Below are 13,999 nucleotides of genomic sequence, written 5' to 3'. Positions count from 1 at the left end.
CAACTCATACCATGAAAACATAAGAAAATCCCTCCTAGTCAAGATCAGAAGTCCCCCTGGTCCTTCCCAGCAGTGACCAGATACACAGGCCAAACCCAGAGTAATGCCTCTCATTATTATTGTTAAAAATAACTCCTCTGTTATGGAAACACTTTCATTTGACTTGAAGAGCTTGCATTTTTGATATAGTAGGTAAATGGAATGGAGGAGAATCACCAACAGTTATCGATAATGTCATTCTGTAGCTGGTATTAACTTCTGTATTGTCAGAATAGTTCTTACAATATCACAAAAGAAAAAGGTCGCTGTAACTTTTCTGGTGGTGGATCTTTGGTCTTATATATGAAATCCTTAATAAGCATTACTTAATCCTGCTTGATTTTTAGATGGGTGATTTTAACTCTGTGTAATGTCCAGTTACTTAATTTCCATTGAGTAGATGAAATGATAAGAAATGTTCTTATGAAATGAGCTATGTATTTATTTTGGTCAATACTACAAATATTTCTCATTCTACAGATGACAGAACATATCATTTCCAAGCGGAAGATGAACAGGACTGTCAAATGTAAGTTTCATTAATGTTTGTCTTTGTTATCATTGGTTTCTATATCACTTGTTCATGATAGTGGTGTCTGCAGAGGTACTCCTCTGGAGATGAGAATATGTGCTTGCTCCTTAGATGTGGTTGAATCCTTGCACCATATGATTCTGTATTGTCCCCTTCACAAGGATTTCCTTGAGGCCTTTCTTGAGGGTCTTCTTGACAGGAGCGTGGGTTGGGCTGACTCATAAAAAATTTGGTGTATCCTTTCAGGCAGTAGTTCTCGAACTTTTCCGACTCACGGCTCCCCTGATCCTTGTAGCCATTGGCCACGGCTCCCCATTATAACACCTCACCTCAGTTACCCCCAAAATGGGGGTGAAGGTGTTGTTGTTGTTGTTAACAGTATTTATATACCGCTTTTCAACTAAAAGTTCACAAAGCGGTTTACAGAGAAAAATCAAATAACTAAATGGCTCCCTGTCCCAAAAGGGCTCACAATCTAAAAAGATGCAAATGAATACCAACAGACAGCCACTAGAACAGACAGTGCTGGGGTGAGGTGGGCCATTTACTCTCTCCCCTGCTAAAAAAAAGGAGCACCCACTTGAAAAAGTGCCTCTTACCCAATTAGCAGGGGTTAAATTATAATTATTAATTTTACACTGTAATTATAGTGTTATAATTATACACTAGAAACAAAAAAACAGCTGCTAGCACTCTGAGGCTGCAATCCTAACCACACTTACCTAAGAATAAGCCCCATTGAACAAAATAAGACTTACTTCTGAGTAGACCTGGTTAGGATTGTGCTCTCAGTTTGTTAGCAGCACACCTGGAGGGTTTTGGAAAGGGAGGGGGGAAGTGATGAATTTGCTGGGGGAGGGGAAGACTTTGTTTTGTGTGTATCTGCTAATTGGAGACTGATGCAAACTGAGACCTAGAGACTGTTTGGCTGCAATCCTAACCTCACTTTCCTGGGAGTAAGTCCCATTGAACACAATAGGACTTACTTCTGAGTAGACCTAGTTAGGATTGTGCCTTTTGTCTTACAATAGCAGCCAACAGAGTATTCCCCCCCCCCCCCCAAGGAGGCAGGAGGAAAAAGGGGGATGGCTGAAAAGGAATGGGTATTTTTATTTTTTAATCAATTTTTGGAGACAAAGCCATCAAGAGTGGTTTTTTTTTCTTTTTGAAGGGAGAGGAAAAAGAGAAAGGTAAAGATCCTTGGTTAACCTGACACAGACACCAAGCCTATGTAGGTCTACTCAGAAGGAAGTCCCATTTTAGTCAATGGGCTTACTCTCACCCTAGCTAGGATTGTACCCTTTGTCTTACAATAGCAGCCAACAGAGTACCCCCCCCCCCCAAAGGAGGCAGGAAGAAAAAGAGGGCTGGCTGAAAAGGAATGGGTATTTTTATTTTTAATCAATTTTTGGAGACAAAGCCATCAAGAGTGGCTTTTTTTTTCTTTTTTGAAGGGGGAGAAAAAAGAGATCTGTGGTTAAGCTGACACAGACCTCAAGCCTATGTAGGTCTACTCAGAAGTAAGTCCCATTTGAGTCAAATGGGCTTATTCCCAGGAAAGTGTGAATAGGATTGCAGCCCCACCGAGCAAGATTATAGCTCACCCCAAAGTAGATGGGGGCTGCTCACACACATACACCCCAACATGCAGATGCCACCCCTATTCCCCCAGGCAAGAGGAATGCAGGCTGGGGCATTTGGACAGCCCACTAAGAGCAGGCTGCGGCTCCCAAGCTGAGCTCCCAAGCCCAACCTGCCTTCTCTCCCACCTCCCCCCACCCTGTTTCACACACTCTCCCCACCTCACTCTGCCCCACCCACCTCGTTCACAGCAGCAGAAAAGCAGGAAGGCAGCAGGCAGCATGTGCAGCAGAGCAGTGCAGTGCAGCTATGGCCACCTCTCTCCCCAGATGCCTCACAACGCCCCTGGAGGCTAGCCGTGCCTCACTAAGGAGTCAGGATGCACAGATTGAATTCAGCTTTCAGGGAATAATGAAGATCTTGAAAGGGAAAGATCTTGAATAATGAAAGTGGCATTTTTATTGAATTTAATTATTAAGAGAAGGAGGGGGTGGTCAACTGCAATTATAAAGGAAGTTTTTTTAACTGCTTACTGGCTTTTATATAAGTTTATTGCATGTTTATTATGTCAATAAAGGTATAATTAACCCACTTTTGCCCAACCTACAGGTGTACACATTTGGTCCCTGTTGCATATATGCAATGTTGGGCAGAAATGGTTTAATGAAGCGGTGTCTGCAGTCAATTTTTTTTTAAAAAAAAAGCTACTTCTTTCTTGAGGAGAAGGATGTTCCACAATTCATCATGCAGACAAGCTAGCAAGATCAATCTATCTATGAGCTGGTAGAGAATAGTTGCTAAGGTGGCAACCCTGTACTCCCTTCCCTGAGAGTAAGTTCCACTAAACTCAGTGGGGTTTACTTCTCAGTAGACATACCTAGACTTGTGCAGTTTCATAGACTGAGCTGTGAATCTGAATTTTATGAGTTTGTCTCTTACCTCTGTATGTGCTCAAGACCACTAAGACCACTTAGCAAAGACCACCATCAAAACTGTTCCAACTGTAGCTAAATTATCATTTTCATTAATTTGTTTTTTGCATAGACGGGTAGCCCAATCCTGAGCTGCCCAGCACACGGGGATGCAGTGGTGCCGAAAATGACTGCTGCTGCATCCTGAGCGCTTCCCGAACAGTGCTGGTGCTCCTCGGGAGAAGGGGACTTTTGCCGGCCCGTCACGGAGGCTCAGGATTCAGTGGAGCATAGCTCCACCGGTCCCGTCTCCCTCCTGCCCCACTTTCTCCCCAGCATGCCTCCTCTCTGCCCTCACCCTGCCCTTCCCTTGCCGCCTTGTGCCCCGGAACGCCTCCTCCCCACCTCCCCCACACCCCACCTACCTCTCTGCCACCTTGTGGTTTGGGTGACTGAGGAGTGGTGGAGCAGTGGTGTTCCGCTGGTGCTAGCCTAGTGCTGGCCAGTGCTGAGCTGGTGCTAGGGATGCAGACATGCCTTATGGCACATTGCAACAGTGCATGCTGGCAGTAAGCCAGCTTACAGGCCAGTAAGCATGCCTGTCAAAATTGTGAATCACTAATGTTTTTAGAAATGAAAAGGGAGTGGATGACCGAATCCCATGAAATAAATTCAGTCCTAAATCATGATATATAGCAGTCCTGTTGGGCATCATTAGCAGGTGAATGAGGGAAGTTACTAGCCACTTTACATAGCACATCCTCCAGAATAAGCATTCTGCCAAAATGATAGGGGAATATTTTTGTGAATGTTTCTCTGAAGGATGGTAGTAAGATTACTAGAACAGTTTTAAATAGAAAAATATGGTTGTGTTTCTTTTTCAAGTTGGATATCTGTACTACAGAACAGTAAAGAAGAAGCTTTAAATAATGCGTTCAAAGGTGATGACAATACAGGAGAAAATAACATTGTCCAAGAACTGACAAAAGAAATAATCTCTGATGTGCAGAGGATGCCTGGAAATGATGTGTGCTGTGACTGTGGAGCACAAGGTACCATTAAAGTTCTGATGTCGTCTTTGTTTTACTTACACAGTTTGTGTCCTTTTCTCCCCCCTTCCAGGGGGCTTGAGTCAGCTCCCTCCACTCACTATTGCCCTGGTGCCCCACAACCCATTTCAGCTGTTTAAAGCCTGGACTGGCAGCATGTTATCTTTCTCTTGAGCCAAAAGGAAGACAGATAGAGCAGGGGTGCTCAATAGGTGGATCGCGATCTACCAGTAGATCGCGAGGCAAAATGAGTAGATTGCGGAGTGCCGACCCCCCCCTTCAGGTGCCTCTGGGAGGAAACGCTGGGAGTAAGGCCCATTGTACTCAATGGGGCTTACTCCCAGGTAAGTGTGGCTAGGATTGCAGCCTCACAGCCTAATCCTAGGCATGTCTACTCAGGAGTAAGTCCTGTTATACTCAGTGGGGCTCAAGATACACCAACATACATTGTACACATAAATGTTATATGTTATGATGGCGCGAACATTGTAAAAAAAACTCTGGTAGATCTCCAGGCCTTGCTGGGTTTCAAAGTAGCTCTCGAGCCAAAAAAGTGTGAGCACCCCTGAGATAGAGCCTTACGCCCCAACAATATGGCACTTTTCTTTATTTCTGACTTTAAATAGCTGCAAGTGGTACTAGTGGGGTAGTGCTATAGTCCAGTGGTGTCGCTAGGGGGGTGCAGGACACACTAGGTGATTTGTACGGGGTGTGTGTGTGTGTGTGTATGAGAGAGAGAGAGAGAGACACCACTACTGGCCAAAATTTTAAAGATCTTGGTACTTTCGAATAATACCATCGTTATATACCATTATATTCATAATTTCATGCAGAATGCAATGGAAAAAAACACCATTGAAATATCTCTGTTCTGTCAAAAGCTATAACCAAAAAACCAGTGGAGTGGGGCAATGGTGCATCAATGGTACATCACCCCTTCTGCATGGGAGGAGGTCCATCATGGGGGTGACGCACTGGCCTTCTACACTGGGTGACGTAAAACCCTAGCGATGCCGCTGCCGTAGTCATGTGATGACAGGTAGGAGCAGAAAAGGCAGTGATTCCTTTTCATCTGATTGCAAGGGAGCAATTACTATTCTCCACAAGCAAGCAGCATAGCAGAAAAAGCAAAGCCTCCATATTAATAGTTCTCTGAGATAGAAGGATTGGATCATCTACCATAATTTGCTCAATAGCCAAGTAATTTTAATATCGGTATACTGGTTATTTCGTAGGTGTAATGAACCTCTTGCTGCCAATAATATTAAACTGTTTAGCAGAAACCTTGCTATCTTTTAAAAACAGTTCCCCCTCTTCCACTTTTATATAGGGTTTTGCAAATTGTCTAATTAATGAGAATTAATTTTTACTGAATGATGCCATATTTTCTACACTCTTTTTCTCCTTAGGGTACTAGTGTTCTAGTCTAGTTTTTCTTAAAGTATATATTTTGTTAGAAATTTTGTTTCATCGTATATCATTACTATTTTGTAGGAGATTACGAACCCAATCCTATGCATGTCTACTCAGAAGTAAATCCCATTATAGCCAATGGGGCTTACTCCCAGGAAAGTGTGGATAGGATTGCAGCCTACCTTCCACATCTAAAATAAAAATTAATCCCCACCATTAGTTTGGTTTCCTTTTTCTCTGCTTCCATTTACAGTATCATTTAGAATGGAATATCTTTTCAAAGAGGATTACAGAAACTACTTCCTTTTGCGTGCTTCTCCAACTAGGTGAACTAAGTTTGTGCTGCAGTACTTATTCTTTTGTAGAGTTTTCCTTTGTGTGGCTGCTAAATGTGATTGCCTGTTTTTATGAGTTGTCAAGTCTGTATGAGGCATCCAGAAGGAATAATGTCACTTTATGACCTTCTGTAACCTTGCTTTTTTAATTTAATTTTCAGGTCCTACGTGGCTCTCAACAAATTTGGGCATTTTAACATGCATTGAATGTTCAGGAATCCATCGAGAACTTGGTGTCCACTATTCCAGAATGCAGTCACTTACGTTAGATGTGCTGGGAACATCTGAATTGCTGGTAAGCTAAGGCTGCAGCCCTACGCACACTGATTTGAGAGTAAATTCCATTGAACTCAGTGGTACCTGCTTCTAAGCACACATGCATAGAATTGTGTTGTAAAAGAATGCTTCAATAATTCAAAAGTTTTATTACAGTGAACCCTTGATTTAATGAATTACAGCCCAATCCTATGTATGCATACTCAGAAGTAAGTCCCATTAGTCAATGCGGCTTACTCGCAAGAAAGTGTGGATAGGATTGGGCTGTTAATGGGGGAAGGGGTGTCCATTAATTCCAAAAGGCCAAATGCATTTATGACAATGCACTTGTGCACGTGCAAAGCATATATGACTGATTTTTAAAGACATAAACAATGCCTGTGGTTTCTGAAGTCTGTTAAATCAAGTCCATTAAATTGAGGGTTAATTGTCGTGTCTAGTGTATATTCAGTCATCAATTAGTCAGTCGCTGCAATTCTGTAGATTAAATATGGTCTTCTGAAATTTTGTTGGAAGGAAGAATCCTTCCATTTATCACATTGAAGGACACATATTAGGGCAATACATTTTTTCAAAGGAACTGCTGCTCTGATATTGAAGTTTTGTTTCATGAGGTAGTCTTCCCAAATAGAACCTTTTGGGTAAAATAGTGCTTTATGGATCATTAATTCAAATAATAAGCTTTTATATAAACGTGTTTTTTTTTGAGTCTCCACTGTTTGGGAAAACTGAGAAGAGCAAAAGGGTAGCTGACCATCCGACTGGTTACACATTGAAGTTTTCAGTGCTACTGTGGAAAACCACACACATGGATTTTCCCCATTTCTCTCCTTAACATTTTATTTTGCTTATCCTATTACGTGATGTCATGTTGTGCGTATTCATGCACTCCTGCCTGCAGCTTGGCTGCAGCTAACAGGGAGCAGAGAATTGCATAATTTGGCCCCAGTTTTTGACCCTTTGTAAAATGTACTTATTTTCAGGGGGGAAATGCAGTTTTTCAGAACTGACCAATATCTACTGTCATTTACAGCTTGGCTTCTTGCACATTCACATAGGTGCATTTCAAAAAAAGATAGTGAAAGTTTTGGGGAAGTGTCTTAGGACCCAATCCTATCCAATTTTCCAGCACCGGTGCAGCTGCAATGAAGCCCCAAGGTAAGGGAACAAATGTTCCCATATCTCAAGGAGGCCTCTGTGACCACTGTCCCACCATAAGATGCAGTGCATACCCCATTGGCACAGATGCACAGTATACACTAGAAAATTGAATAGGATTGGGCCCTCAGTTAGTAATTTGTAGTGCAATTCAGCACAACATTTCAAGCCGTATTTTCTTAATGTGAAGCCCTAGGATGCAGAGCCCACTTGTTCTCTATAAATTAACCTAAAGGTTAAAAATAACTTCTCTGTAGCCAAATGCTCAACTACTTTGCTGTCTAATCCTTAGGTGCTTAATAAAAACTTTGAAAGCAGTGCTGATTATACATGCATGTATTCCTCATAATGAATGAGGCCAGTAGTACAAATGAATACAGCCAGTTATGAATACAGCCAGTAGTACAAATCTTTTCTTACCGTTTTTTCAAACTGTGGTACTCCATTATGGCTACAATTCTAGGTATACATTCTTGAGTGTAAGCCCTATTGCAGCAGTTTTCAAACTCTCAAGGAGTTTGAAAACCGCTGTCAGTCCTTGCAGCAGGGGCTGGGGGAAGGCCCCCTCCCTGCCTCCTGTCTGCCCCTGCCCCTTAAGGGGGCAGAGGCCAGGGCCTACAGGCTGGGGCGTCGCAATGCCCCCGTCTGAAAAGCCCTGCCCTATTGAATACAGTGGGATTTACTTATAAGTAAACATGCATAAGATTGCACTGCAGACAAGGCTGGCCTTAGGAACTGCAGGGCCCAATTGGAGTAATTTTTTGTGGGGTCTCAGGTTCACAGTCGAGGTCTGGTCTAGAGGGTAGAGCCTCCATTTGCCTGAAGATAACATCCACAAGGTCGCCAGTTCGAGGCCACCGGCACCGTGCGACCTTGAAGCAGCTGACAAGCTGAAGCCGAGCTATTCCATCTGCTCTGAGCGTGGGAGGATGTGAAACCAGATCAGAATGAAACACCTGAATGTTGTGGTTCTTGAAAGATAGAACCTTCTTTCAATTGTAAAAATCCCTACGGGAATTTAAATAGCCAGCCTATGTAAACCGCCTTGAATAAAGTCTTGAATAAAGACCAAGAAAGGCGGTATATAAATACCTGTATTATTATTATTATTATTATTATTATTAGTAGTAGTAGTAGTAGTAGTAGTAGTAGTAGTAGTAGTAGTAGTAGTAAAATTTATTACAGACTTTATATCTGTGGTAAATTGGAAATCAATTAAAATGTGTGCTTAAAAAGTGCATGTCAGTTAATGGACCAAATGAATCTAAACACATTTTAATATAGAATTGCATATAGTACAAGAATAGATTGCCCTGGTGTGGGGCCCAGTTGGGAGCAATTGCTCCAGTTCGCTTAAAGCAGGCTCTGACTGCAGGATTAGTTACTGAATACATTGGTTTGAAATGTTGGTATTTGTCCAATAGCTTGCCAAGAATATTGGGAACGCGGGATTTAATGAGATTATGGAATTCTGCCTGCCTGGAGATGAAATAGTCAAACCCAATCCAAGCAGTGACATGTAAGTATGAAACATGGAAGGTATGAAGAGCTGATATAGCATAATAGCTAAGTATATATATGAGTTGGAAAGTTGCTAGTCTGAATTGCACCATTTGCCACGAATTCAGTAGATGACCTTAGACAAAATCTCCACCCTCCCAATTTACAATGTGGTTTACTAAGAGGATAAATTTCTGTCACTAACTAGTGTTTGTTGGAAACAAACAAGAGCAAATTCAACAAATCAGAGAATTCTAGGAGCAAGAATACAAGAGTTCATAAATGATGGTATTGCAAAAGGATTTGGAAATGGTATTGTATTAATCAACACTAAAGGCATTGCTACACTAAGGGACCAATCACTTTGTTCCCCTGGAAGATAGGTAATCTTACTTTTCAACAAGTTCAAACCTTCAAATACCTGGGGATTATTTTTCATTTTCGTCACAGTTGGCTCCCTCACAGAAAATCTGTTATTTCTTCATCATCACTTCACTTAAATGCGATTGCCCGTTTTCATTATACCAGTGGCAAATCAGTATGTCCCTGCTGCCCTCCACATATTCAAAACCAAAATTCTCTCCCAATTGTTGTAAGGTGCCCCCATCTGGATTGAGGCTGCAAACCAAGATTTGGATTAAGTTGCAGCCTCTCCTTAGATGAATTTTGGGGGTCCCTAATTTAATTAGATTATCTACCCTTATGCTTAAACTAGGGATCCACCTCCCCTCTACCATCGCGTGGTCCCTCACCTTCAAGTTCTGGCTCCGTCTACATTTAAGTACTCATTCTGAGTCCCTTTTAAAAGACCTTTTAAAGGATTCTTACCTCTCCAAGTGGTTCCAGCTCATCGATTCCAAACTTCTGTCACTAGATCTGTCCCCTGAATTTCTTGCAGGTACTAACCTCCATGGCGCCCATTCAATTATCAAATCCAAACTCTGAGAATTTGAATTCAACCAACTCTCTTCCAATCTCAACCCCACCTGTTGAGTTTTCCTCAGTTTTTTGGCCTTTTCCCCTCACTTGGATGCCCTTTTAATTATTTCAGTATGTTGATTAACCCTATTAAGAGGAGAGCGTTTATGCTCGCAAGACTTAATATCTTCCCCTCAACAGTTCACTCTGGCAGATTCTCCAACATCCCGCGTGATCGTAGATTATGTTCTTTTTGTTCTTTAGAACCGGACACAGTGGACCACATATTACTTTGTTGCCCAGCCCACCAAGCTCTTCGAGAAACACACTTGTATCCCTTACTCTCTTCTCTCTCTGGTACCTTTACTGATCCCTTACTTGCCCTCTTGAGTGACCACTCTGTGGCCACTACCAATGTAGTAGCAGAATTTTTCTCTGGAGTTTCTAAGTTAAAACCCCCTCCCTGACCTGGAACCCTTCCCTGGGTTCCCTACTTTTTTCTTATTTTTTTTTTTCCTTATTAGCCCCTGCTATGTCTTTCCCCCTGGGCATCACACCCATTGTGCTGACTATTACTATTGTTGTTGTAAATTATTGTTTTAATGCCAGTAAAGGTTATGGAATGGAATGGATTAAGGGCCCAATCCTATCCAAATTTCCAGCACTGGTGCAGCCACAATGCAGCCGGAGGCCTCTGTGACTGCATTCCTACCACTGGATGCGGTGCATGCCTCATTGGCACAACTGTACCAGCACTGGAAAATTGGATAGGATTGGACCCTAAAGGCATATCTAGGCTAGAGCAGATGTGGGAGACTTTTTTTCCCTTGATTAGGATCTAATAATGCCAGTTTTAAATTGACAGTGAATTATACTCTAAGAACATATTTGCAGTGATATTTGCTCAAGATACTGTGCTTTGGAAAATAGACTTCTGGCAACTATATTCATTAAAGTCACGGACAATATATTTTTAAAACTCTTGTTTAATGAAGGAAATTAACTTATAGCACATTCCTATGCATGTGTGCTGAGAAGTAAGTTCCATTGTGTTCAATGGGGCTTACTCCCAGTAAAGTGTGCATAGAATTAAAGTGTGCATAGAAGTAGCTTAAAAAGCTACTTTAGGAAACAGGTTTTCAAATCATCCACCTTCACATGCCCACATATCATTTTTTTGCGTAGATGTGAATTGCTTTTAAATCTTTGTGTGTAAAAATTCCTTCACTTGCTTTAAAGGAGCAACTGAAGGAAAGAGAAATTGAGCATGTCCCAATAAATGAAATAACTGCTTATTAGGAAACTTGTTGTTGGCAACCTTCAGTCTTGAGAGACTATGGTATCGCGCTCTGAAAGGTGGTTTTGGAACATCGTCTAGTGTGGCTGAAAAGGCCAATTCGGGAGTGACAATCCCTTCCACAACGGGAGCAAGTGCAGTCTGTCCCTGGTCTGTCTCCCTGGCTATGGGCCTTCCTTCTTTGCCTTTTAGCCTCAGACTGTTGGCCAAGTGTCTCTTCAAACTGGGAAAGGCCATGCTGCACAGCCTGCCTCCAAGTGGGCCGCTCAGAGGCCAGGGTTTCCCACTTGTTGAGGTCCACTCCTAAGGCCTTCAGATCCCTCTTGCAGATGTCCTTGTATCGCAGCTGTGGTCTACCTGTAGGGCGCTTTCCTTGCACGAGTTCTCCATAGAGGAGATCCTTTGGGATCCGGCCATCATCCATTCTCACGACATGACCGAGCCAACGCAGGCGTCTCTGTTTCAGCAGTGCATACATGCTAGGGATTCCAGCATGTTCCAGGACTGTGTTGTTAGGAACTTTGTCCTGCTAGGTGATGCCGAGAATGTGTCGGAGGCAGCGCATGTGTATTAGGAAACTGCAGCAATATTAAAAGTATGACTGAAAACTTAAACAATGTCTTTCTGCTAGAATTCACATTTCTGTCCTTGTTGTTTCCTGTCCTTTTACTGACATGTTTGTAAGCACAGAAGTACATCTTAGTTCATCATTTTTTAAAAGAGTGATGGGAGTAGGTGGGAGTCAGTGGAGGTGAGAACTTGCTGTATATCTGAACTGGCAATAAAATGTCTATTTCATAGTGATTAGCACATATTCCTCACTTGCATTAAGCAATAATCTAGTGAACATTTTGAATTATCAGTTAATTCCAGCAAGAAGGGAAGGGTGGACAGGTTGGATTTTTTTCTTCACAAAAGCTAAAGAAGAGTTTTGGCTAGAGGTCTTCTTTCAGTTTTTTAGACAAAGGGGGACTAAAGCCTGAAGAACTAGGTTCTGAATAGAGCACACTTGACCTAAATATCCTCTGTAATCTGTCACAGATCCTCTGTTAAATCTTGCAGGACAGCAAACTTAAACTGACCTCAAGCTAAACAACATAAAAGAGTAATGGATTCATGTTGTGGTTTTGTTTTTAAGTCTGTGTTAATTTTAATTCAGTACAGAGTTTTCTTTTGAATCGCCGAAGAACACATCAGTTGAATGACTGTGTAGATAGGTTTCATTTAACTTGCAGGGTATTTGTATCGATTTTCTGAAGAGACCTAAAGAAAACAGGTTTCACAGCTGGAACTCGGGTTAATGTTTTTAGTTTAATTAATCATTTGTATTCCTAAAGGCAGTGCATATCAGAGAAGGAGGATACAATGATACTGAAAATGGAGACCAAAAAGTTTCTATGTGCCATTGTTTGTTTCAAAAATTTTGCCCAGTATAATGTTATTATTGGGGAGGGAGGTGGAGAATGAATATCTGAATAGTTTGTGCCAACATTATATTAAAAAAATCACACTTCTTTTCAGGAATGCAAGGAAAGATTATATTAATGCCAAATATATTGAAAGAAAATATGCAAGGAAAAAATACTCGGACAATGGGGCTAAACTACAAAGCCTCTGTGAAGCTGTCAAAACAAGAGACATTTTTGGGCTGGTTCAAGTGTATGCGGAGGGTGTGGATTTAACTGAAAAAATTCCACTGGCAAACGGACACGTAAGTATAGAAACTTTCCAGTGTCACTGTATTAATGTGAAATACTTTATTTATGAAAGTAGGATCATAAATAATTTGTCAGCGCTTGAAGATAATTCACTGCCACTCAACTGCTATGTTGCTGCATTTATAATTTACAAAAGGCTTAGTTCAAAATTAAAAGCACTCCCATCTGTGACCAGTACTTTAAAAATGTGTTATTAAAATAATTATCTCAAAACATGTGAGTGAAACATATGAATGCAGAAATACCTTCCAGAATGAAATGCTTATTATGTATTTCAAACACATATTGAACTCTAAGCTGATTTCCCCCCCCCCCGAAAGTATTATATTTATGACTTTTAAATGCAGTTTTATGAGATGGCTTTAGCGTCTGTAAGGTGTATCATCTGAACCTGTCTCTACACACTGGCAGAAAGAGGAAGAGGAACACATGAGTCAGGGCTCATTCACATGATACTAAAGCATGGCCATATAACAACCCAGTCCTATCCCCTGGCACACTAGTATGCACCTGTGGCAAAGGGCAGCCCAGTCCTGAGCTGCCTGGGACACCCAGCCTCGGCGGCACCAAGAATGGCTGTCGCCGAATCCTGCAGGCCCCGGGCTACCGCGGGCGGCACCTCAGGAGAAGGGGACTTTCGTTCCCTTCTCCCAGGTAAGGTAAGCAGCCCTGCAAAGTAAAGGTGCTCGTGCAGGGCACCAAGCCCTCCGTGAGTGCCTTGGATGCGGTCAAGCAGAGCTCCACAGACCCACCCCCCTCCCAGCTCCTGGCATGCCTCCCGTCTGCCCCCTCCCCTCCCGCTGCCTCTGTGTCACGCCTCCCCCCGCTCTCTCTTCACCCCCCGCCAGCCTCCCCCCTCCCCAGAACGCCTCCTCCCTGCCCCCCTCCCTGCCCCGCGTCTCGGCAGACCGTGAGACCGCCGAGCCACGAAGGCTGGGCACCCACCCGGCACTAGCCCAGCACCAGTTGGCGCTGGGCTAGAACAGGCAGTAGCCTGGCGGTGAGGCTTGCAAACGTGCCTTATGGCACATTTGCAACAGTGTGCGGCGGAACGAAGCTGCGGCACTGAGCCCAGGATTGGGTTCTGAGTGCACACTGCATGCGATGGTGGGGAAGGGGCAATCAGAAGGCCAACCAGAAGTAAAAAACTTTTTTACTTACTTCTGGGTATGCTTTCTGGCCACCTAGGAGTCTCCATGGACTCATGCCAGCTATTTTGCTGGCTTATGTCCAAGTAGAGGAAGGGGGCAGGTCTGGCTAGAAAATTGGCCA

The 13,999-nt window shown here is 42.7% G+C and overlaps 1 protein-coding gene across 4 annotated transcripts in view; it reads left to right on the top strand.

Moving 5' to 3' along the window:
* ASAP2 (ArfGAP with SH3 domain, ankyrin repeat and PH domain 2) overlaps nucleotides 1-13,999 on the top strand; it is a 133,572-nt gene that overhangs the window by 88,791 nt on the left and 30,782 nt on the right. For all 4 annotated transcript variants that reach the window (XM_066612143.1, XM_066612135.1, XM_066612150.1 and 1 more), the window contains 5 exons: nucleotides 520-568; nucleotides 3,949-4,115; nucleotides 6,022-6,155; nucleotides 8,719-8,813; nucleotides 12,531-12,720. In XM_066612143.1, coding sequence (XP_066468240.1) covers nucleotides 520-568; nucleotides 3,949-4,115; nucleotides 6,022-6,155; nucleotides 8,719-8,813; nucleotides 12,531-12,720 — 635 coding nt within the window. The remainder of the gene's footprint in view (nucleotides 1-519; nucleotides 569-3,948; nucleotides 4,116-6,021; nucleotides 6,156-8,718; nucleotides 8,814-12,530; nucleotides 12,721-13,999) is intronic.

The sequence above is a fragment of the Tiliqua scincoides genome, chromosome 1 (genome assembly GCF_035046505.1).
Source record: "Tiliqua scincoides isolate rTilSci1 chromosome 1, rTilSci1.hap2, whole genome shotgun sequence".
Lineage (NCBI taxonomy): Eukaryota > Metazoa > Chordata > Lepidosauria > Squamata > Scincidae > Tiliqua > Tiliqua scincoides.
The sequence above is the reverse complement of the archived record's forward strand: the minus strand, read 5'-3'. Positions and strand labels throughout refer to the sequence as shown.